The 18,543-nt window shown below is 41.4% G+C and overlaps 6 protein-coding genes across 8 annotated transcripts; 4 read left to right on the plus strand and 2 right to left on the minus strand.

Moving 5' to 3' along the window:
- The first annotated feature begins 30 nt into the window (after nt 1-30).
- Nucleotides 31-2,701, plus strand: LOC108015328 (zinc finger protein Paris). Of its 2 annotated transcripts, XM_036822804.3 has the most exons (6): nt 32-175; nt 412-932; nt 988-1,023; nt 1,231-1,442; nt 1,539-1,692; nt 1,753-2,701. In XM_036822804.3, the coding sequence occupies exons 2-6, from the start codon at nt 416-418 to the stop codon at nt 1,878-1,880; spliced, it is 1,047 nt and encodes a 348-aa protein (XP_036678699.3). In that variant the 5' UTR covers nt 32-175; nt 412-415; the 3' UTR covers nt 1,881-2,701. The 2 variants fall into 2 exon arrangements, with proteins under 2 accessions (XP_036678701.3, XP_036678699.3); XM_036822806.3 differs by lacking the exons at nt 1,231-1,442; nt 1,753-2,701 and having other exon boundaries at nt 31-175; nt 1,539-1,664.
- Nucleotides 2,702-3,398: 697 nt separating this feature from the next.
- On the plus strand, nt 3,399-10,756 carry Mnn1 (menin 1). The gene is made up of 5 exons (XM_070997106.1): nt 3,399-3,508; nt 3,745-4,072; nt 4,454-4,912; nt 4,975-5,780; nt 8,181-10,756. Exons 2-5 carry the CDS (start codon nt 3,805-3,807, stop codon nt 8,937-8,939), a joined length of 2,292 nt encoding a protein of 763 aa, XP_070853207.1. The 5' UTR covers nt 3,399-3,508; nt 3,745-3,804; the 3' UTR covers nt 8,940-10,756.
- Nucleotides 5,792-8,104, minus strand: Mst27D (Male specific transcript 27D). Of its 2 annotated transcripts, none has more exons than XM_017088362.4 (2): nt 7,968-8,104; nt 5,792-7,870 (listed from the first exon to the last, which is right to left on the minus strand). In XM_017088362.4, the coding sequence occupies exon 2, from the start codon at nt 7,818-7,820 to the stop codon at nt 6,045-6,047; it is 1,776 nt and encodes a 591-aa protein (XP_016943851.3). In that variant the 5' UTR covers nt 7,821-7,870; nt 7,968-8,104; the 3' UTR covers nt 5,792-6,044. The 2 variants fall into 2 exon arrangements, with proteins under 2 accessions (XP_016943851.3, XP_016943860.3); XM_017088371.4 differs by having other exon boundaries at nt 5,792-7,881; nt 7,968-8,020.
- A 441-nt stretch (nt 10,757-11,197) lies between the features above and the next one.
- On the plus strand, nt 11,198-11,652 carry Sem1 (Suppressor of exocyst mutations 1). The gene is made up of 2 exons (XM_017071469.4): nt 11,198-11,383; nt 11,437-11,652. The coding sequence occupies exons 1-2, from the start codon at nt 11,272-11,274 to the stop codon at nt 11,562-11,564; spliced, it is 240 nt and encodes a 79-aa protein (XP_016926958.1). The 5' UTR covers nt 11,198-11,271; the 3' UTR covers nt 11,565-11,652.
- Nucleotides 11,208-13,206, minus strand: Nuf2. The gene is made up of 3 exons (XM_017071457.4): nt 12,849-13,206; nt 12,217-12,589; nt 11,208-12,156 (listed from the first exon to the last, which is right to left on the minus strand). The coding sequence occupies exons 1-3, from the start codon at nt 13,147-13,149 to the stop codon at nt 11,643-11,645; spliced, it is 1,188 nt and encodes a 395-aa protein (XP_016926946.3). The 5' UTR covers nt 13,150-13,206; the 3' UTR covers nt 11,208-11,642.
- LOC108012831 (uncharacterized) lies at nt 13,205-18,422 on the plus strand. The gene is made up of 6 exons (XM_017078295.4): nt 13,205-13,750; nt 13,804-14,502; nt 14,779-15,118; nt 15,174-16,692; nt 16,979-17,660; nt 18,015-18,422. The coding sequence occupies exons 1-6, from the start codon at nt 13,687-13,689 to the stop codon at nt 18,392-18,394; spliced, it is 3,684 nt and encodes a 1,227-aa protein (XP_016933784.3). The 5' UTR covers nt 13,205-13,686; the 3' UTR covers nt 18,395-18,422.
- The last annotated feature ends 121 nt before the right edge of the window (nt 18,423-18,543 follow it).

Below are 18,543 nucleotides of genomic sequence, written 5' to 3' on the forward strand. Positions count from 1 at the left end.
TAGTGGCAACGTGGCCTAAACCAGCATAGTGGCATAAATATCTTGGTATTTTTTGGTGCTCCTAAAACAGCCTACAGTTTTGGTTCCGTGATTATTGTCTTATAACATTACTGAGTCTAAAATATAAATGATAGGCGCGAATAAGTTTTTTAATTCTAAAATCTAGAGTGCAAAGGTACATATGTTTGTTATATGTTATAGGAACACAAAAATATCTGCTTCAGCAGGTTGGATTAGCTTACATAAAGTGCTGACCATTTGTCACGCGTGACGCAGCAAATGACAAGTGCATATATTTGGTTTTTGTTGATAACAAAAGCCAGGGGTGACTCCATAGACAACTCGGGTGCTTAAACATAAGTCTTTGTTATTCCATCTGTTAAAACGTTAATTCTAAATATTTAATTTAAGGACAATGAAGAAAATCTGCCGAATTTGCCTGGATAAATCCGGAGACATGGTCAATGTATTTGACAACACGATAGAACTGGGCATTTCAATTGCTGATATGATATCGCAATTTACCGGTTCGCACGTTTCTAGAGAAGATCCTTTTCCAGAGACCATTTGCCCTCCCTGCCTTCAGGATGCTAAAATCGCATATCAGATCAAACAAAGATACGAGAAGAACCAGCAGATTTACTCCCAGTATAAAGAGCAAATCTTGCATGAGGAGGAATTTGTGATTCCAGACCTTCAGAGAACCAGATCTAATAGTGGTGACAAAAGCCAAGAGTTTAACTTGCAGATAAAGCTAGAAGAAATCGATGATAATTTTCTGGAGATGGAGGAGCCCTACGAAGATGAATGCCTAGTAAAGAACGAAGCAATTAATGATGATGTAATTGAGGAAGAATCGTGCCAAATTCCAGATGTTAATATCGACCATTATATAAAACAAAATCATCATAGCACAGCCTCATCGATATTGAGTTAGTTTATTCAATTTACAAAATATAATCCTTGTCTAATGAAATTTTCTTTTAGAATCAGTTGAAAACCAGATTATTGCTATATTGAAAGGTGAATACTAATTATATTTTATTATGAACAGTTTTTCTCTTTACATCTTAATTATCTTCTTCTTAAAAATCTTAATCATTTTGAGACATTCATGATAAAAAGCCAAGTGGCTTTATTGGCGCATTTACATAAAGAAAATTACCGAAACCTTTTTATTCTTTCAATGTTTGCTGTTATATATCATTTAAACAATTAACCTTTCTGTAGAAAACGAACTCCTCAGAGTTAAGCTTGACCTAGTTTCAAAGGAGTTTGCTGAGCTCGCAGGAAAAAAGGGTCAGCAAAAGCACAAACCAAAAGTCACACACAAAAAAGATGATGCGCCTGAACCCTCCAAGGTCATAAGATTCCCCATTACATCTTTGGCCGAATTGGACCATTTTGAAAGACAATTTTCCCCAGATTTTAGGGACTTTTATGTAAGCATACTATATAAGTTTTTAAATATAAATCAGTTTTACATACAAAAAATATTAAAATTTTGTATATATTAATATAAATTTATTTTTTTACAGATCAGTAGAATTTGCGACCACTTGGCCCGCGGTCCCCTTTCCAGGAAACTGAATAATATTCTGGACGAGGACCTCGTAAACAAATTTAATTTGAAAGGAAGTGCCGGTAAACTGTCTTTAGGGTCCTACAAGTCTTTTTATGACGTCTTGGAAGGTAAGCCTACTCGATACTAAAAGGTTTATTTATATATCAATGTTTTTAAACTAATTTCAGCTGCGACAAAAATAGTCCACCCAAACGAGCCGGTCAAAAATGTGATTCGAAAGGCTTTAGGAACCATAAAAAACAAAATAGTTAAAAGAAAGTCGAGATCTAGGAAAGGATTGCAGTCGCATATATAAATATATGCATGTTAATGTACTAATAGTGTTCTAGATTAATAATGTTCTACAAAATATAACATTTTAAAATTGTATAAGATAAAATGTTTTACACTGAGTGTAATCATAAAATTAAAAAAAAAACTCCTGTTAAGAAATAAGAAAGAAAATTATTAAATAAGTAACACTTTCAATCTATGGTACTAATGAGAATAAACCAAACTATTCCAAAATTGGTGGTCTTGAAACGGGGTAACCCGCTTAAATTTAAATTATGTTTACCGTTCTCTGGTATTCCCAGAAAATACCAAAAATACCGCAACCCAGAGATCGTCGCTTTGCAACACTGGATGGGCACGTGCTGGGTGTGGACACACTGGCGCAGCGAGGTAAACACAACGCAATATTTCGTCGGAATTTCACCTGGTTTTCACCTGGTCTACCGCGCAATAAACCCGCCCAATTAGTGCCCAAAGTGCGGCACAGCTAATGATAATGCTCGAATCAAATGGAATAAAGTGCGATGAGATAATCGGGCGATTCGGGCGGCAAACGGGTAACTGCGTGTCAAGTGGAAAATAAGTGAACGGGAAGAGGGGGTGGCGGGTTGACTAAAAAAACAAAAACAAAACGCGAAATCGAAAAGTAAACGGGCAACAACAACAACAACAAGGGAAGGGCGAGTGAAAGAAAGGTGCGAGAAATTCACCTGTCCCCGTGAGCCGATTAATTGATGACGTGGAAGGCGGACGAAGGACGCGGGCCACAGGATATATACATATTTTCCAGTGCAGCACCTCATGCACATGCATGCTGCACACACACACACGCACTCGCGCACACAAACAAACCAACATTCATGCAGAAAACCAGTTGTTTAGTTGTTGCCTTTGTTGTTGTTGCTGCAAATGAGAAGTGCAAGTGAAGCAGCAACAGAAATCCTGCTCTCAAAAGTACAAAGCGAGGAAAAGGAGAAAATAAATAAGCGGAAAAAAGGGCCGAGAAGAAAAGGTGCGACAACGACAAAAGTTGTTTGTCAACTTGTTGCCAATGTTGCAGCCACAAAGTGGCTGGCTGTACAAGCAGCAGCAACAAAAACCCAGCATTCTGCATCGGGCGAATCCAGGCGAAAGTCCCAGGTCCTCCGCAGGATAATAAGGCGCTTCCAAGACGCAGCATAACAAGTTTAGAAGAAAGTAAAGGGATATCCTGTTGTTTGGGTGAGTGTGCTAGCTGAAAATGTTTGTTTGAGTATTCTAAAAATATATTTCTTCTTTTTTGCGGCAGCTCAAAAGAGGGAACCTCTATAAAAACCACAAATACCATCTGCAAACAGGTGGAAAATAAAGCAATGCTCATTGGGTAACATAACATTCTTCTGAGGGTTACTGGATTTATAAGCAATAGAAACGGAAGAAACCCGATTTCGAAAAATTGTAAGAGAAGGATTGGTTCTCTGCACTTTGGAAATGATTTGGGTAAGCTTATAGTATTTTCCATGTTGTTAAAAATTTAATTGTTTCGTTCTTTATTTTGAAGAATATAAGAACAGGCTAATAAAAGCGTAAAAAAACGAACACGTCAAGAACTACAACCAAATTGGAAAGGATTCTTCTACACCTTTATAAGGACTAGGCCATCGAATTTTGGTAAGACTATAGTAGATCTGCTAAATGTGTTAGATTTTTCTAAATAGTAAGATCGAATGTGAAGACCTCTGGCTAATCTTACTAAAAATTAGTTTTTTGGGAAAAAAAGTTACTTTAAAGTATATTATGAACTACCCCGTTCTAATAGTTGTTTTCCAACTAATTTTTGATTTTGAGAACTACCTTACAATTAAAATTATACTCTATATTAATGCTCTTTCTTCTTATCCTTGCAGTCAGAGGTCCTAAGTTCCTGCAAGTTATTTCGGTTATTAAAAGTACCCCCGCCCGCAATTATGTCCACGGTTACCAGAAGCGCCAGTGCGAGTCCCATGGCGCTCAACGGCGTCATCGATGCCAGCCTGTTCCCCCTGAAGTCCACGGCCGATGTGGTCAATCTGTTTCGTCGCGCCTTGACCTCTGGCATCGAGCCCGATCTCACCCTGCTCTCGATTGTGGTCGGCTACATTGAGCTGTCTCTGACGACTGGAGAGGCTGCTGCTCAGGCCGCTCAAGCCGCCGCCGCCGCTGCCGCAGCAGGTGACATCGGTCAGGCGGCGACAGGTGTGTATTGCCCCCCGCTCATCAGTCACACTCGTCTTTTACTGCCCGCGTTCACCGTTAACCTTTTAGCAAAGGGAAACCAGTTAGAACGGAAGCGATTCCAGACAAATTGGCAAAGTTTCAGGCCCTTGTTGTGGTTAATAAGCACAAATTAAGTAGCTACTTCAGTAGTTAAGGGCTGCTTGCCGGCATGAAGTTCTTAATTAGTGCAAGTTAAAAATGCAGGAGGTGCATTAATTAAGTAACAAGAAGTAAAGAAAACAAACATTTTAATTAATTATAACTGACACTTCTTTGCGATGACCACCGTAATTTAATATCATGTAACTAAATGTTTGTTAAATAAAAAACAATTAATGGTTTTCCCATTTGTAAATACAGGAAACGACATCATAATGGGAAACAGCGTTCCCTTTCCGGTGGTGACCCACGAACTGATCGCTGGACTCTACAAAAAGTTCCAGACGATTCTGTCTGTGGTCGAGAAGCCAAAGCCCCATCGCCAGGCTACCCGAGAGGTGATCAAGAAGGTGTCGGACGTGATCTGGAACTCGCTGATCCGCAGCAGCTACAAGGATCGGGCGCATCTGCAGAACCTCTACAGCTACCTGTCCGGCAACAAGTTGGACTGCTTTGGAGTGGCCTTGGCCGTGGTGGCGGGATGCCAGTTGCTCGGCTACAAAGACGTGCGACTGGTCATCTCCGAGGATCATGCATGGGTGGTATTTGGCCAGAAGCGCGTGGAGACCATCGAGGTGACATGGCACGGAAAGGGCAGCGAGGATAAGCGGGGACAGGACATTCGCCCCGGCATCGAATCAGGATCGTGGCTTTATTTGGGTAAGCTTTGATTATAAAATGAATGGAATTTTTAATTATTATTATATCTTTTTTTTGATTAGGTGGTCTGGCGGTGGTTTGTGAGCGCGGCATGGAGGTGGCGGCTATCTGTGCCGCTCTGAATATCTCGTTGACCTCAAACAGTGACTGCGTAGAGGTGGCAGAACTCCAGCAGCAGCTCCTGTGGCTACTCTATGATCTCGGCCACCTCAAACGATATCCCATGGCCCTGGGCACTCTCGGTGAGCTGGAGGAGATCCATCGGACACATCCGAGCATTAGTTGCGAGCAGCTGTACCGCGAGGCTATAGAGTCGGCCAGGACCTACTACCGCAACCATCATGTATATCCGTACACCTACCAGGGAAACTACTTCAACCGATTGCTCAAGTACCGAGACGCCTTTGCCGCATGGGCAAATGCGGCGGATGTTATCCGTTTGTATACGTACCAGTGCCGGGATGACGAGGAGATCTACAAAGAACTGCTGGACATTGCTAACGAGCTAATACCCTATGTGATGAAAACGGAGAGTTCCGGTCATTCAGCGAGAAGTATCCTAAGAGATTCGGAGGTGTTTGCAAACTTACTGCGATTCTACGACGGCATTTGTCAGTGGGAGGAGGATAGCTTGACGCCCATACTGCACATTGGTTGGGCCAAGCCGCTGGTGAATAACATCACCAAGTTCGATTATGACATTAGGTCCCAGGTGGTCATCAAGCTGCCCGAGGATCTGGAGGCGGAGCACGCCAAGGCGGAGCAGGCGAGGGCAGAACAGGAGGCTAAGGAAGCTAAGGAGTCGAAGGAAGCTGCAGGATCAGAGGCTTTGGAGGGAAACAACAATACTTTGGTGAAAAAGGAAGAGGTAAGCAGACTTATTAGTTTACCGAAACATTTTATTGGAATTGGAATATTAATTTGGAATTAGCTAATGCAAAATTGTTGAGATTGTAAAATCGGGAACAAAAATTTGGAGCAACTTTTTTGTGTAACAGATTTTATACTTTTTATACATGACGATCCGTTTAACATCTTTCTAACTGAGGAACACGTAAAATAAAAAAAATCTCAGAAGGAATAATTCATGGCTTGCAATCCACAAACTTTATCCGATTCATTTAAAAGTATCTTATTTTTTATCTTTTTTTGTTGCGTTATTTTGATTAAGCGACTTGGAACAATGTGTACCTCCCATGGTGGAACTTGAGGAATCAGAGTCATCGTTTTTCTTCCAATTTGAAATGCAAACTCGCATGGCTTTCGTATGCTTGCAGTGCATTGGACATTGTTGTTTATAGCCTCTGTGCCTTCTGTCTTGATCTGAGTCCTCCGAATGATGCCTATGTCGGTGATGGCCTTCCCTAGAATTGTGCCTATGCTTGCACTCCGGACTTCTTGTTCTAGAATGGTGTCTGTGCCTGTGATCCTGATCTCTGTTCAAAGATTCAACGGAACTTTGCCAGTGCCTGCGGCAACAAATCATATCCCTGTGCCCACATCTTTCCCTGGGCTGGCAGCGAGGACAGGTGCAATAATTATCAGGGCTTCTGGAATGGCGTCTATGACATTCGACTGGATATTCATACAAAGACTCCAATGAGTTTTGCTCCTTTAGTTCTGTGACCCTGCCGTCTTTTGATGAAAATTCAATGCATGTCTTGAATTCTTTGCTGTGACGTGGTGGCATTGTTCGCTTTCCTGGTCTTGCCAAGTGTGTATGTTGATCTCTTTCCCTGGTTACCTGCATATTAGAACAGCTCGGCTTATCATCGTGGTTAGTTGCTGTGGAATCTGCGTAATCAGGGCGTGTACGCGGACGAACTGCAGCCACTTGCGATGAATTGAGTAGGATCTCCTTTAGTTGCTGAACAGCAAACGTAGGACTTTTGCCATACAACCTCAATGTAAGCTCCGCACTTTGCAGCTTTCCGGCCATCATTTTCTGTTCTGCGCTTAAAGCACGTATCTCGCAGTTTAGACTTCCGATCAACTTATCCTTGGTCTGCAGATCATTTGTGAGCAGTGCGCACTTTTCGCTAAGAGCCTTCCAAGAAGTAAATTCGCGAGGCTTGAGACATCTATTCGCGCAGTTAGAGGGCTCAATTGTGTATGTTACTCCGGCCAAATGTTCCTTCTCAAAATTTAGCTTATCGATGAGCTGATTCTGCAGATGGGATGGACTTGCACCTATTTCCAGCTCGCCGTCGCTATCCGATGGCAGCGAAACGTGCCTGCTCTCGACGAGAAAATCACAAGGCTTTGTCGTCTTCTTTGGTGGAGGAGGTTTCCGGATCGGGGGTTTTGTTTGCTTTTCCGGCTCATTGTTTTTGTATCTGCGACTATCCAAACTACCTCTCCTGTTGACTCTAAACGGATCCTTAGCGTAGTTAAAGGTCATCGATTGACATTTGTACATGGCATTCAAGTTCCCAGTTGAAAATGCGGCGAGCTGGGGACTTTTACTAAGTCCGATTGGCGAGTCTTTACGCACCTTTTTCGCATCGTATTCGCGCCCATGGTCGTTGAATTTGAAGAACTTGTGGATCCATCTGCAAAAGTCAATTTGATTGTGTCCCACAATTAATTCTTCTACCGGCAGAGGCTGCGACACTTTCAGTTTTTCGAAGCAGTTGTGAAGCAGACGGTAGTTCACATCAAATTCGCTTTTGTTGTGCGTATAAAACTTAACTTTGTTAATTGGAATTGTCGTGGGAAAGAGTCTGTGCATTATTTGGCAGTACACTGCTCCAGTTTTCAGGTCTTCCATGCCCCGCAATTCGCAATCCAGTGTGTTGTTCAAGAACACCAGAAGATTCCTTACAGATTCTTTATCGCTTTTATTTAGTACCACATTTTTCGCCATTCGAATCGGAGTTGCATTGGTTTTTTTTGACACAGTTGCCATTGTTCCGAATAAAAGTTTCGGTTATAACTGCGTATTTCAAGTGCCTTGGTCTGTAATAAGACTGAATTAGGATCTTAGGTACTTCGTATTTGTTGAGTTTTGTTAAAATATTATTCAATTACAAAAATTTTACAACTTTTTCCTTACCTATTAGAGGAGGTCTATTTTGGTTGCTGGTTGTTTTGATACTGAGTTATATATCAGAGAACTCCTACAGATAGATGATAGCAGGGTCACAACATACCAAGATTGTGTTTTTGGAAGGGTTTTACATATTTAAAAACAACAGCATTTTCAATATTAAATATAAATATAACCATTTAATTTGATAAATAACTTTCTGTATTCTTTTTTAAACAGAAAACAAAACATTCGGAGATGCCGACTACTTTGGCCGATTTAACGGCTGCCTGCGGCGAGAAGATTCTCAATCCGGACTTCCTGCTCCAGGGCGGAGGTCAACCCTTTGCCGACCAGAAGCAACAACCTCCTGGCGGGGAATCCGAAGTTACAGAGCTCCACAATAACAACAACAATAGCAACAGCAATAACAACAACCATAATGCAGACAAAAAGGAGGCTCCATCAACTACCGGAACAACAACCACAAGCAATGGCAGTGGCACCTCTGTCCAGTTGCCCGGTTCCAATGAGGCTAGCAATGCCACCGGCCAAGCTCAATTGCAATCCCAAAATCAAACAAACACCCAACAACAGGGAAAACTACAGCACAAAGAAGCTAAAAAGGAGGAGACAAGCGACGACTACGATCCCTACGAGATAATGCTCAAGAGGCCAGTGATCACTTTGTATAGCCAGAAGATGAAGGGCTTGAAGGATCTCCTGCTGGCCGAGAAGCTCAACACCCATGCTATTTCCCTCCAAGTCACCGCCCAGTCGGTGGCCTCGCGAAAGGTTCGCGGAGTGGAGAAGCAATCGGCCACGATTTCAGCCACCATCACAGCAATTTCGTCGAGCTCCGCAGACAGTGTCCTGAGTGGAGTCGCCGGTGGCGGTGGCAGTGGTTCAGGAGCCACCGGAGCAGCGTCTTTGGCATCATCGTCCCCAGGAGGAGATTCAATAGCCGCCTCACGTCCAAAGAGAACGCGTCGCGAGTAATTCTCATTGTTGTGTATTACGTATTGGAAAAACTTTTATTAATCATGTGCAAGTTAAGGTGGTTCGATTTTTGTTTTGTGAATTATCTTTCCTTTACTAAAACCATTTAAAACTATAAGATCCATTTAAGTTAAAGTTAAACTAAAATCAAATGGAATATTTTTTAAAAATTTGAAAAGACAATTTATATTTTTTTGACATTATAAATTTTGAGAAAATCGAGCCACCCCTGTAACCGTGCATATAACATATATGCTATCATATTTTTGATGTTCGATGTGTATTTATGTAGTTCGTAAGCGCGTGACAAAACAAAAAACTAAGCCGTTATAGAACGCCTAGCGTTTTAAAAACAAATATAAGAAGTGAAACTCACACACAGACATGTCCCAATAACAAAAACAGGCACACGAAACGCTAAGCTATGCTAAGTATTTATAATGTATTTTTAGCTGTTATACTTTTTCTCTTACGTATTTATTACTATTTTTTGCCCTCCAGCATGTTCGAACCCTTTTTTTTATTATTATTGTTTAAGCGTAACTTAAATTGGTGCTCTTCTTCGAAATCGAAAGCAGACAAATCGGTTCTGCGTTTGATTTTGATCACATTTTGATGAGAAACTTGTTAAGGGAATTAAAATGATCAAAATCAGAAGCGGATACCGGACTGCTCATCATGATGTATTTACTTTAAAGCATTTTATTGAGGCTAAGCTGTTTAATTTGACTCTTTAATATATACCCTGTACATTTAAGAATTCAAAACTTTGTTACGAACTGTTGACTTGAAGCAACCAAACAGTTGGCAAACCCAAATGGTAAACACAAGAATACATATTTAACACTTCCTCTATATGTGATACAACACTTTTTCTAGAAAAGCTTTCATATTATCTTAAAAAACTAAATAGAATTAACCACTCTCCACACACTTAAAGCGAACACTACTCAAGTGGGCTGGCAGCAGCAGGACAGGCTATTGTTTGGGGACCTTGAAGTCCCGATCCCACAAATGTCCCTAAAAAGATGTCAACCCCATTAGCCACAGAAATTATGGACAAAATCGGAGCTTGTAACAAATTGTTAAATGATGATAATAATTGCATTGAATTTAATTTGATTTGTGCGTAGAGCATCTGTGATTAATAATAATGTTTAGAGGAGAGAGAGGAGAATAGAAGAGTGGGGAGCGGAGCCCGAGACAACACACAAAACTGATCAACAATATTACTAATCAAATGTAAGGTGTTTTATTCCTCGTATATTACATTAGCAGACTAAAAGCAAACACAAATGAAATCAAAACAAACTATTTAATTATGTAGATTTGCAGACCGCAACAACTAAATGTTAAATGTTAAACTACAGTTATATGAAAATGTAAACTAGACACTGAAACTAACAGAACAAAAAAAAAAGAAGTATATATTTTGGCATACAAAATTTTTAAGATTAAGTGAAGAGAATGGGAGAATACGAATCGAGAAATATTTTTTATTTTCATTACATATTTTGGACGCCACGAAATCCAACCCAGAAATAGACAAAACCGAAAGTTCGCTATGCAATAAATCAAAAGGCAGCAACTCAAGAACAGAAACAATATGAAAACCTATAAGCATATAACAAATATATTTATTAATGTTAAACTAACGTATGTACATTTTTGCTCTAATTGTTTAAAATAGCCAACCAGCAGCAACAGTTAAATTAAATGTAGCTTAAAACCCAAATGCTCAATAATCCTTTTAGCTTGAATGTCAAATAGCCAGCAGTAAAAATGTTATACAAATCATTAAATGCATAAAAAAGTAACTATGTTTAAAGTGTTTTATTAACCCGATTGAAGTTGAAAGATAAAAATTCTTAAATACGTTTAAAATGTCTGATAAATCATTTTAAAACGATGTTGGTTCAAATATTTTGATGTTTTCTTTTTTTAAACAAATCTTTAAAAATACATAAGTGTTTGTTAATTTTCAACTTTATCCGGTTCCTAAATAGGTTGAAATTGTTTAAATTATTTAGATTTCTACAATGGAAAAAAAAATTGAATGTGTACCAATTCAACTTCGTTCAACTGTGTTTCAATTCAATCAAACGCGGAGGGTGACACCGCTTAATTAGCGAGGACACACACCGCCGTTTTAGTGAGACCGTGTTTTCGTATTTAAAAATGAAACTGGTATAAGAAGTATTTTTCTTACAGCCGGAAGGTATTATTTATGTATAGTTCCGCGGTCACACTTCAAGTGACTAGGCATCATTTTGGCAACAAAAAATATCGTCAAAAACATTGTTTCTCTGTTTAATTAATAACAAAACCTATAATGTCTGCACCCGATAAGGAAAAGGAGAAAGAGAAGGAGGAGACCAACAACAAGGGCGAGGACTTGGGTCTCCTGGAGGAGGACGATGAGTTCGAGGAGTTTCCCGCCGAAGGTGGGACACCATAAATTGCGAAAATTGGGAGTTTCTAATGGCTTCCATTGCAGATTTCCGCGTTGGCGACGACGAGGAGGAGCTCAATGTGTGGGAGGATAACTGGGACGACGACAATGTGGAGGATGACTTCAGCCAGCAGCTGAAGGCCCATCTGGAGAGCAAGAAAATGGAGACGTAAACCGGTGGCCCCTTTGTTCAATCCTAACCATAAAAACGAGCTGAGCTGTTTTGCAGTTTATAGAATAAAATCAGTATATTAAGTGGAATTTAACTGCCAGTTTTCACCGAAAATCTCAGTGAGCTGCTCGATCAAGATGGCATGGAGCTGCTCTTTTTCCAAACGCTGTTGCTCCAGATCGATGATGGTGTTGTCCAGGACCTCTATCTGGTTCCTCCTGTGCTCAAGATCGGCCTTAAGCTTTTCGAGTTCCTTCTGCAGCTTGTGATGCTCCGCTTCGTTGATCTGCTTCATGGCCTCGCACTGCTGTTCGCTGAGGGAGAGTTCTTGCTTCCTGGCCTCCAAGTCCTGGCGACGCTTCCGGTAATTGACCTCCAGGGAGGCCAATTGCTCCTCCACCGCCTCGAGATGCTTGGAGCTCTCCTTGTACTCCTCCAGTTTACCGAGGGGCAACACAGCCGTGGCCTCCTCCAGCGCCGTGACTGTCTGCTGGCTGGCCTCGATCACCCGGCGATGTTCGTTGGTCACCTGCTTCTTAATGGCAAGCTCCGCTTTGCAGCTCTCGACGTGCAAGTTGGCGCTCTTGATGTTTCTGTGGCAAAGGAAATTATCATAAGCAAAGGGAAACCCGTGGCTCACTAGCACCACTTACTTTTGCAGCTCGTTCACTTGACCATCCTTTACCACCAGCTGCTCCCAGTGAGAGATGCGCATGTCCAACTCGGTCTGCTGCTGCTCGATGAGTTCCAGGGCATTGGTCTGCTCGCTGCAGGACTTTTTAAGCGGAAGAAGCTTTGCTTGAGTATCCTGCAGATCTTTCTTGAGCTGGCTAATGGCCACCTCGCACTCCTTCGTCTTCTGCTTGCGCTGCTCCAACTGCTGGCTCTTGGCTTTCAGCTCGGCTGTCAGCGAATCCTTTAGCTTGATGGCTTCCTCCACGGGTCCAAGCACGCTTTTCTTGAACACTTTGTAGTAGGCCAGGTAATTGAAAAGGTAGCTCAGGGTGGTTAGTGTCTTCTTAACAGCTGTCAGGCAAAGGGAATCGATAAGCCATTATTATTTTCACTTAACTTCAGAAGGTTAGTCAAAGATGTCCTTAAAATAGTTCATAGTTCAGGAAGACATAGTCAGGAAAACGAATTTGAAATGTAATGATTCTTTACTTTAAATACAGGAAAAAACAGATCTTGTGGACGGTGGGTATAGTAGCAAATTATGCTTATAGTAGGCTGTAGCATGAAAATAAAGAGGGCAGTAAGAAAGCCTTCAGATTCTGCGGCTCACCTGGTTTAATAATGTCCAGATAGGTGTAGGTCTTGTTGGGAAAGCAGATCTGAATGATGCGCTCCACTTGGCGGCACACCCGGATGAGGAAGACGCGCGCCTCCCGCGACGAATGGGCTAGTTCAGAGCCAATCTTATAGGGCGGCTCGACGCGGAATCCAAAACAGCGCAGATAGTGCACCATGATCTTGGTGACAATGGGCTCGGTGGGATTGGCCAAATCGCTCTGGGACATGTTGATGTCGGGCATCAGATAGTTGCCCTGGTCAATCACCCTTTCGATTTCTGCCGAAACAGCCATTATATGCGCGACTTTACGTTTTCAATAGAGCGTTTTCAAATTTTGATCAGCTTGGTGTGACCAAAGTTGGTTGGGCAGAAATTGCCTGTTGGTAAGGCGATTCCGCCAAAGTAATTTAAAAATAACGGACATGACGTTTGGAATCTTAACAACACTATTTTTAAAAAATCTTTTTAAAATGCTAAATTAAAAGGAGTTATGAGATTATAAATCCCACACTGTTTTTAAAGATTTCATATATATATATTTCATATTTTTAGTGATTTCCAACACTTTCACTTTATCGTTACTTTTTGAATGGATTTAAAATATAGTGTAGTCTTTTTAAAAAATCTATCTTAGATATGCAAGAAACATTTAAATATATTGTTTAAAATTAGGAGATATTTAGAACTGAAAGACAAAAATACATAGAGTTTCTAAATATAGTTATTTTTTACCCTGAACTATTAAAAAATCGGTACAACCGGCTTCCGGTTGCCATGGCTTTGTTTACTTATCAAGTCTTTTTTCTTCTTTGGTCTATGACGCCGTGAAATGGCCTCCTCCAGCGCTGTGGAAGATGAACACCTTACAGACTCTGACTTAACTGATGATGAAGGTAAATTCTGGCCTGTACTTCCGTTCCATAGTCTTACAAGTCTTAAATCCCAGAACGCAGCGCGGAACCCCGTCAGGAAGAACTCCGCCCCGAGACCCCAAAACCGTCCTATACCGACGAGGAACTGCATCACTTGGTTGGCTACATACAGCGGATGAGTGTGTTAAGCTGCCTGGATCACAGGGACTGGCATGAAGGAACTCTGGACATCATCCGACGTTGGCTGCTCGAGGTGCATGAGCCCCTGCTGACCATATACTACGATAGAGATGCCCTATCTGCCTGTCTGGGCATGCCCAACACTTGTGTCTCGGATCTGAGTTACTTTCGTCGGGAACCGAACGAGATCTTTAGCGTGGAGGGCTTCCACGATGAGATCAACTTTGGCACCTTGACAAGCGATGTGGATGGGTGTTTGATGGAGCTACTGGATCGCTTGTACGCCCCCTTTTTCAGGAACTATCTCGAATGGAATGCCACTGTGAGACATCGCTTTTGCTCCAGCATGGACAGGTTCCTGGCCTTCCTCACAGGGATGCACCATCAAATCTCGGGGGTGGCCGTGCTGTATGTGCCCTATGTCATTAAGGAACTGACGGCTGGATCTGTTGATAGGCAAATGGTAAGGAGCTTGGAAGGTATTGCTCTATACTGGACCACACAGATTCGCACTTTGCTGGGAGATGATACTTTGACGGTTCCCCATGATCTCGCCACCGTGCGGGATGAGTTTGAGTTTTGGGAATATCGCTGTGAGTTATGATGGATTATGATATTAAAAAACTATAGTTTTTATATCACATGTTTTCTTTGGTTTTCTAGATTTTAAGTCTATTTTTAGTGGATTTCCAATTTCTAAAATGTTAATTTCTTTCTGAGTTTGAGTTTTGGGAATATCGCTGAGAGCTGAGATGAGTTTTTAAATCCCAATTTTCATTGGTTTTCTAGACTTTAAGTCTATTTTTAGTTTACCATTGAAAAATGTAACGGTTTTCCAATTTCTCAAATACTAATTTCTCTCCTTTTAGATGAAGTTCTTCAGGGAATCAACGATCAATTGGCTCAATCGGATGTTCAGAAGGTATTATTGTTGTTACATAACTCCCATTCCGTGCACACTCCCCAGATGGATGGTCTAATAGAAAGGGCTAAGGAGGAGCTTCTTAAGTCCCTGTCCAACATCAAGTTTCTTCGCCTGCTGATCGAGCCCTGTTCTAAAATTGATGTGGCTACAGGCCCGGCGGAATTGACAAAGCTTCTACCACGTATTATCCACCTTATACGTTTTATTTGGTTGAACTCGGATTACTACAATACGACTAGACTTATTGCTGGATTATTCCGGAACTTGAGCAATCAGATCATAAGGTAAAAATGATTTATAAAAATTTAAAAAGATTACTTAATATTGTTTCTTAAACAGATTCTGCACAGAGCAAACAAAAGTCGAGGAGATTCTCTCGGGAAAGCCGCGTTTTGGTATTAATATATGCAACGTCGCCATCGACTGCTGCCTGACCTACAAGGGAATCTATGATAAAATATCGAAAGAATTGGCCCAGAAACAGAGCCAACTGCCTTGGGAGCTGGACGAGGGACTAATCTTCAACCATATAGACGCCTTTGTGGAGCGTCTGAATGATGTGATTGACATTTGCGAGTCCATGATTGTGTTTGGTCGCATGGATGAAAGCGGGAGCATACCTAAGCCAGCATTTGGGGGCACCAGTGGTGAGGAGCTGGAGAAGATAGCCGAAAACGTGGAGCAGCAGTTTCTGGGCGCCTTAAATCAACTACAAGACAGCTCCCAGGCATATATTTTAAATGTACATCGATCGGACTGGTACAAGGATGTGGGCCATTTCCGCAAAGGCATGCAGAAACTGGAGGAGACTGTCCAGAGGCTGATCTTCAATGTGTTCCAGCAGGTGTCCAATGTGGAGGAGACACTGGAGGCTCTGCAATCCTTGCTATTCTACTCCTACCGCCAGAGGGGAACCCTAAGAAAAACCTACCTAAAAGAAACGAGCCAATTATGGAGGATGTTCTCCAAGGAAATGGACTCTACATCGAGAAAGCTGCTTGAGGAGCGACGGCAGGAATCGTGGTTATCCAAACATACGTCCATAGCTCTTAGCTATCGCATCAATCTGGAACGCTTGACTTGGCTGAGGGACCGTTTAAAGAATGCCGAGTGGCTGCCTCCTGTTAAGGAATCCTCTCAAGCTTTGGCAAAATTTGATTCACTGCGTCATGAGTTCCAGAAGGAAATCCGAGAGGCCTACGAAGATTGGGTAGCCAAGTGCTGCGGGTTTTCAGGAGATCTTTCCCAGCGTTTGGATCGCTATCTGATTGTTAGGAGTAAGAAATTCAAAGGCCTTTTGGAGTGCAATATTGATGCTTCTGTACTGGAGCTCTGTGAGCAGGCTCAGCACTTTGAAAGGATGGGTTTTGCCATCCCCAACGCTCTCAAAAAACTTTACGAAAGATACGATGTTATAAGATCCCTGTACAACGGTATAATCCAACTTGCTCTTAGTCATAATCGTATTTTGACCGATTTGAGTGGGAGAGAACGAAAATTATTCCGTCCACTGATACAAGCCTGCGATCGCCAACTGGCTCCTGGAGTTTTCAAGATAACCTATGGCTCCGAATTTAATGAGGAATTTTTCGAAGATGGCAAAGGGTTCATCGGTGAGTTCCAGGAGTTGGTTCATATATTCAAAAGGGCGAATCGGGGTGTGGCCAGAAGTTGTGAGAAGATCTGCGGTACGTGTCTGCTGCATTTTGCATTTTCTGGCTCCGTGGATATATCGGTGTTCCAGCAGCAGTTGTCCAGCAGACTAACCTCCTCCGGTGACATCTTGAGGAGCTACTACGGCAACATCGTGGAGCTTTTGTCCGCCTTTAGTCGGCAGTTTCAGTCAGTGGACGATGAGGTAAGGGGTTCGTATTAGAACACGCATACGAAAATTATTATTATTTTTCAAGATTGCAAATTTCAAGAAAATCGTATTCCAATGAAAAGTAAATTATGATTATTTCTGAGGATAGTCAATTTCAAGAAAATCATATTCCAATGAAAAATGTTGTAATGTTTCCAAAAAAGAAATTTAGCAAAAGTGGAATAATGATGATTTGATTTCATGATTCATCCCTATTTTGGCAATTTATATAAATTCCTCACGATCGAAATTTGATATTTTCGTTTTTGTTATATACCAGATGTCTACTGAGTGGATAGCTTATGTGAACGATATGGATGACATGCTAGCTAGTTCTTTGATGACCAGTGCCCGCGGATCCTTAACCAAACTGTACGAGGCCCTCCACTGCGATGAGGATATGGCATCCGCTCCCATAATAGTCGTTGAGTCGGATGTGAAAGATGGTCGAATTGTCTTTACTCCCAACATGGATGCAATTGGCGATATGATAAACGGGATCGTAGATAGCATTCGCACCATGTTAGATCAATTTCCGCGACTGGGATACAAACTGAAGCTTCCCAAGAAGCAGCTGCGACAGGGATTCGCTTGCGTTTTTCGGGAGGATCAGGAATGCTCGGAATTAATGAGAAGCATTCAGGCGGAGATCGTAGTTCAGCGAGAGGCGATGGCAAAATATGAAGCCCAATGGAATCAAAAACGAGTGCTCTGGGAGACCACGGAGGAGGGGTTCCGGCAGCGATTGATGTCCAGTTCACGGACAGCCGGGGTTTTTGAAGGTGGCATCGAACACTACAGTGCTCTGGCGGATGATGTCATCTTCGAGGATGCCATTACGAACGTGTACTTTGTACTGATCAATCAAAATGCTCTGAAGAGCACGATCCTTGATTGGATCGAAAAGTGGCAAGCTCTCAATATTAAAATGTTGCTGGATCATGCCAGCAATTTGATGAGAGGTACGGTTTACTTACATATAGCCGATTTCTTAATGTTATGTTAAGGTTAACAGGAAGTTATATTGTCAGGAAAGAGAAATCATTTTTCTGCACGTAGTCTTACTTTTACTTTTTACTGAAAACTCGATCTAAATGTCGACCTATAAAGAGTTTTTAGTCAAATAAAACCTAAGATTATATTGAGAAACTACATTTTTCTAAAACAGTTATATAATTTTATGACAAAAGTTAACATGATATCAAGAAATCTTTCCTTACTTTGATAAGTAATAACAATAAATATTTAAAAAATATCAAATGTATTAATAATTGTTATTTAAATATCATTAAATACTTATTTTACATCCCTTCCAGCCACCTACCGATATATGCGACGTAATGAGAGGAATGTGATGAAGGTACCTCGAACAATCCGTGAAACCGTTGCCGCCAAACAGCTTTTTGAGCAACTCCTCAAAGAAGTTCCCGTGAAACAATCCGCCTTTACACCGATGTTGGAACTCTTTGTCCTCCTGCACAAATATCAGGTTCAATTAACCGAAAAGACACATCAGCAGGTGATGGGATTGGAGTCGGCTTGGCTGCACTACCTCCAAGTCTTGGAAGAGGCGGATGAAATGCTAGACAATGAGGGGACTGACACAAAATTGGAGTTGGCCAAACATGGGGAGAAGTTCAAGTTAATATTGAAGGAATTTCTCGAAGATTTCTACTCCAAATTGTCTAAGAAGTAATGAAATAATGTATTTAATATGGATTTTTAAAGAATAATCTCTGTGTTCTTGTAATGTGAATGTTTTCAAAGTATAAACTCCTTTTTCCACACCTTTTATAAATAATATGCTTTTTCTGGTTTAGGTGTTACTCATGCCATTTCATCTAA

The sequence above is a fragment of the Drosophila suzukii genome, chromosome 2L, assembly GCF_043229965.1.
Source record: "Drosophila suzukii chromosome 2L, CBGP_Dsuzu_IsoJpt1.0, whole genome shotgun sequence".
NCBI classification, from domain to species: domain Eukaryota; kingdom Metazoa; phylum Arthropoda; class Insecta; order Diptera; family Drosophilidae; genus Drosophila; species Drosophila suzukii.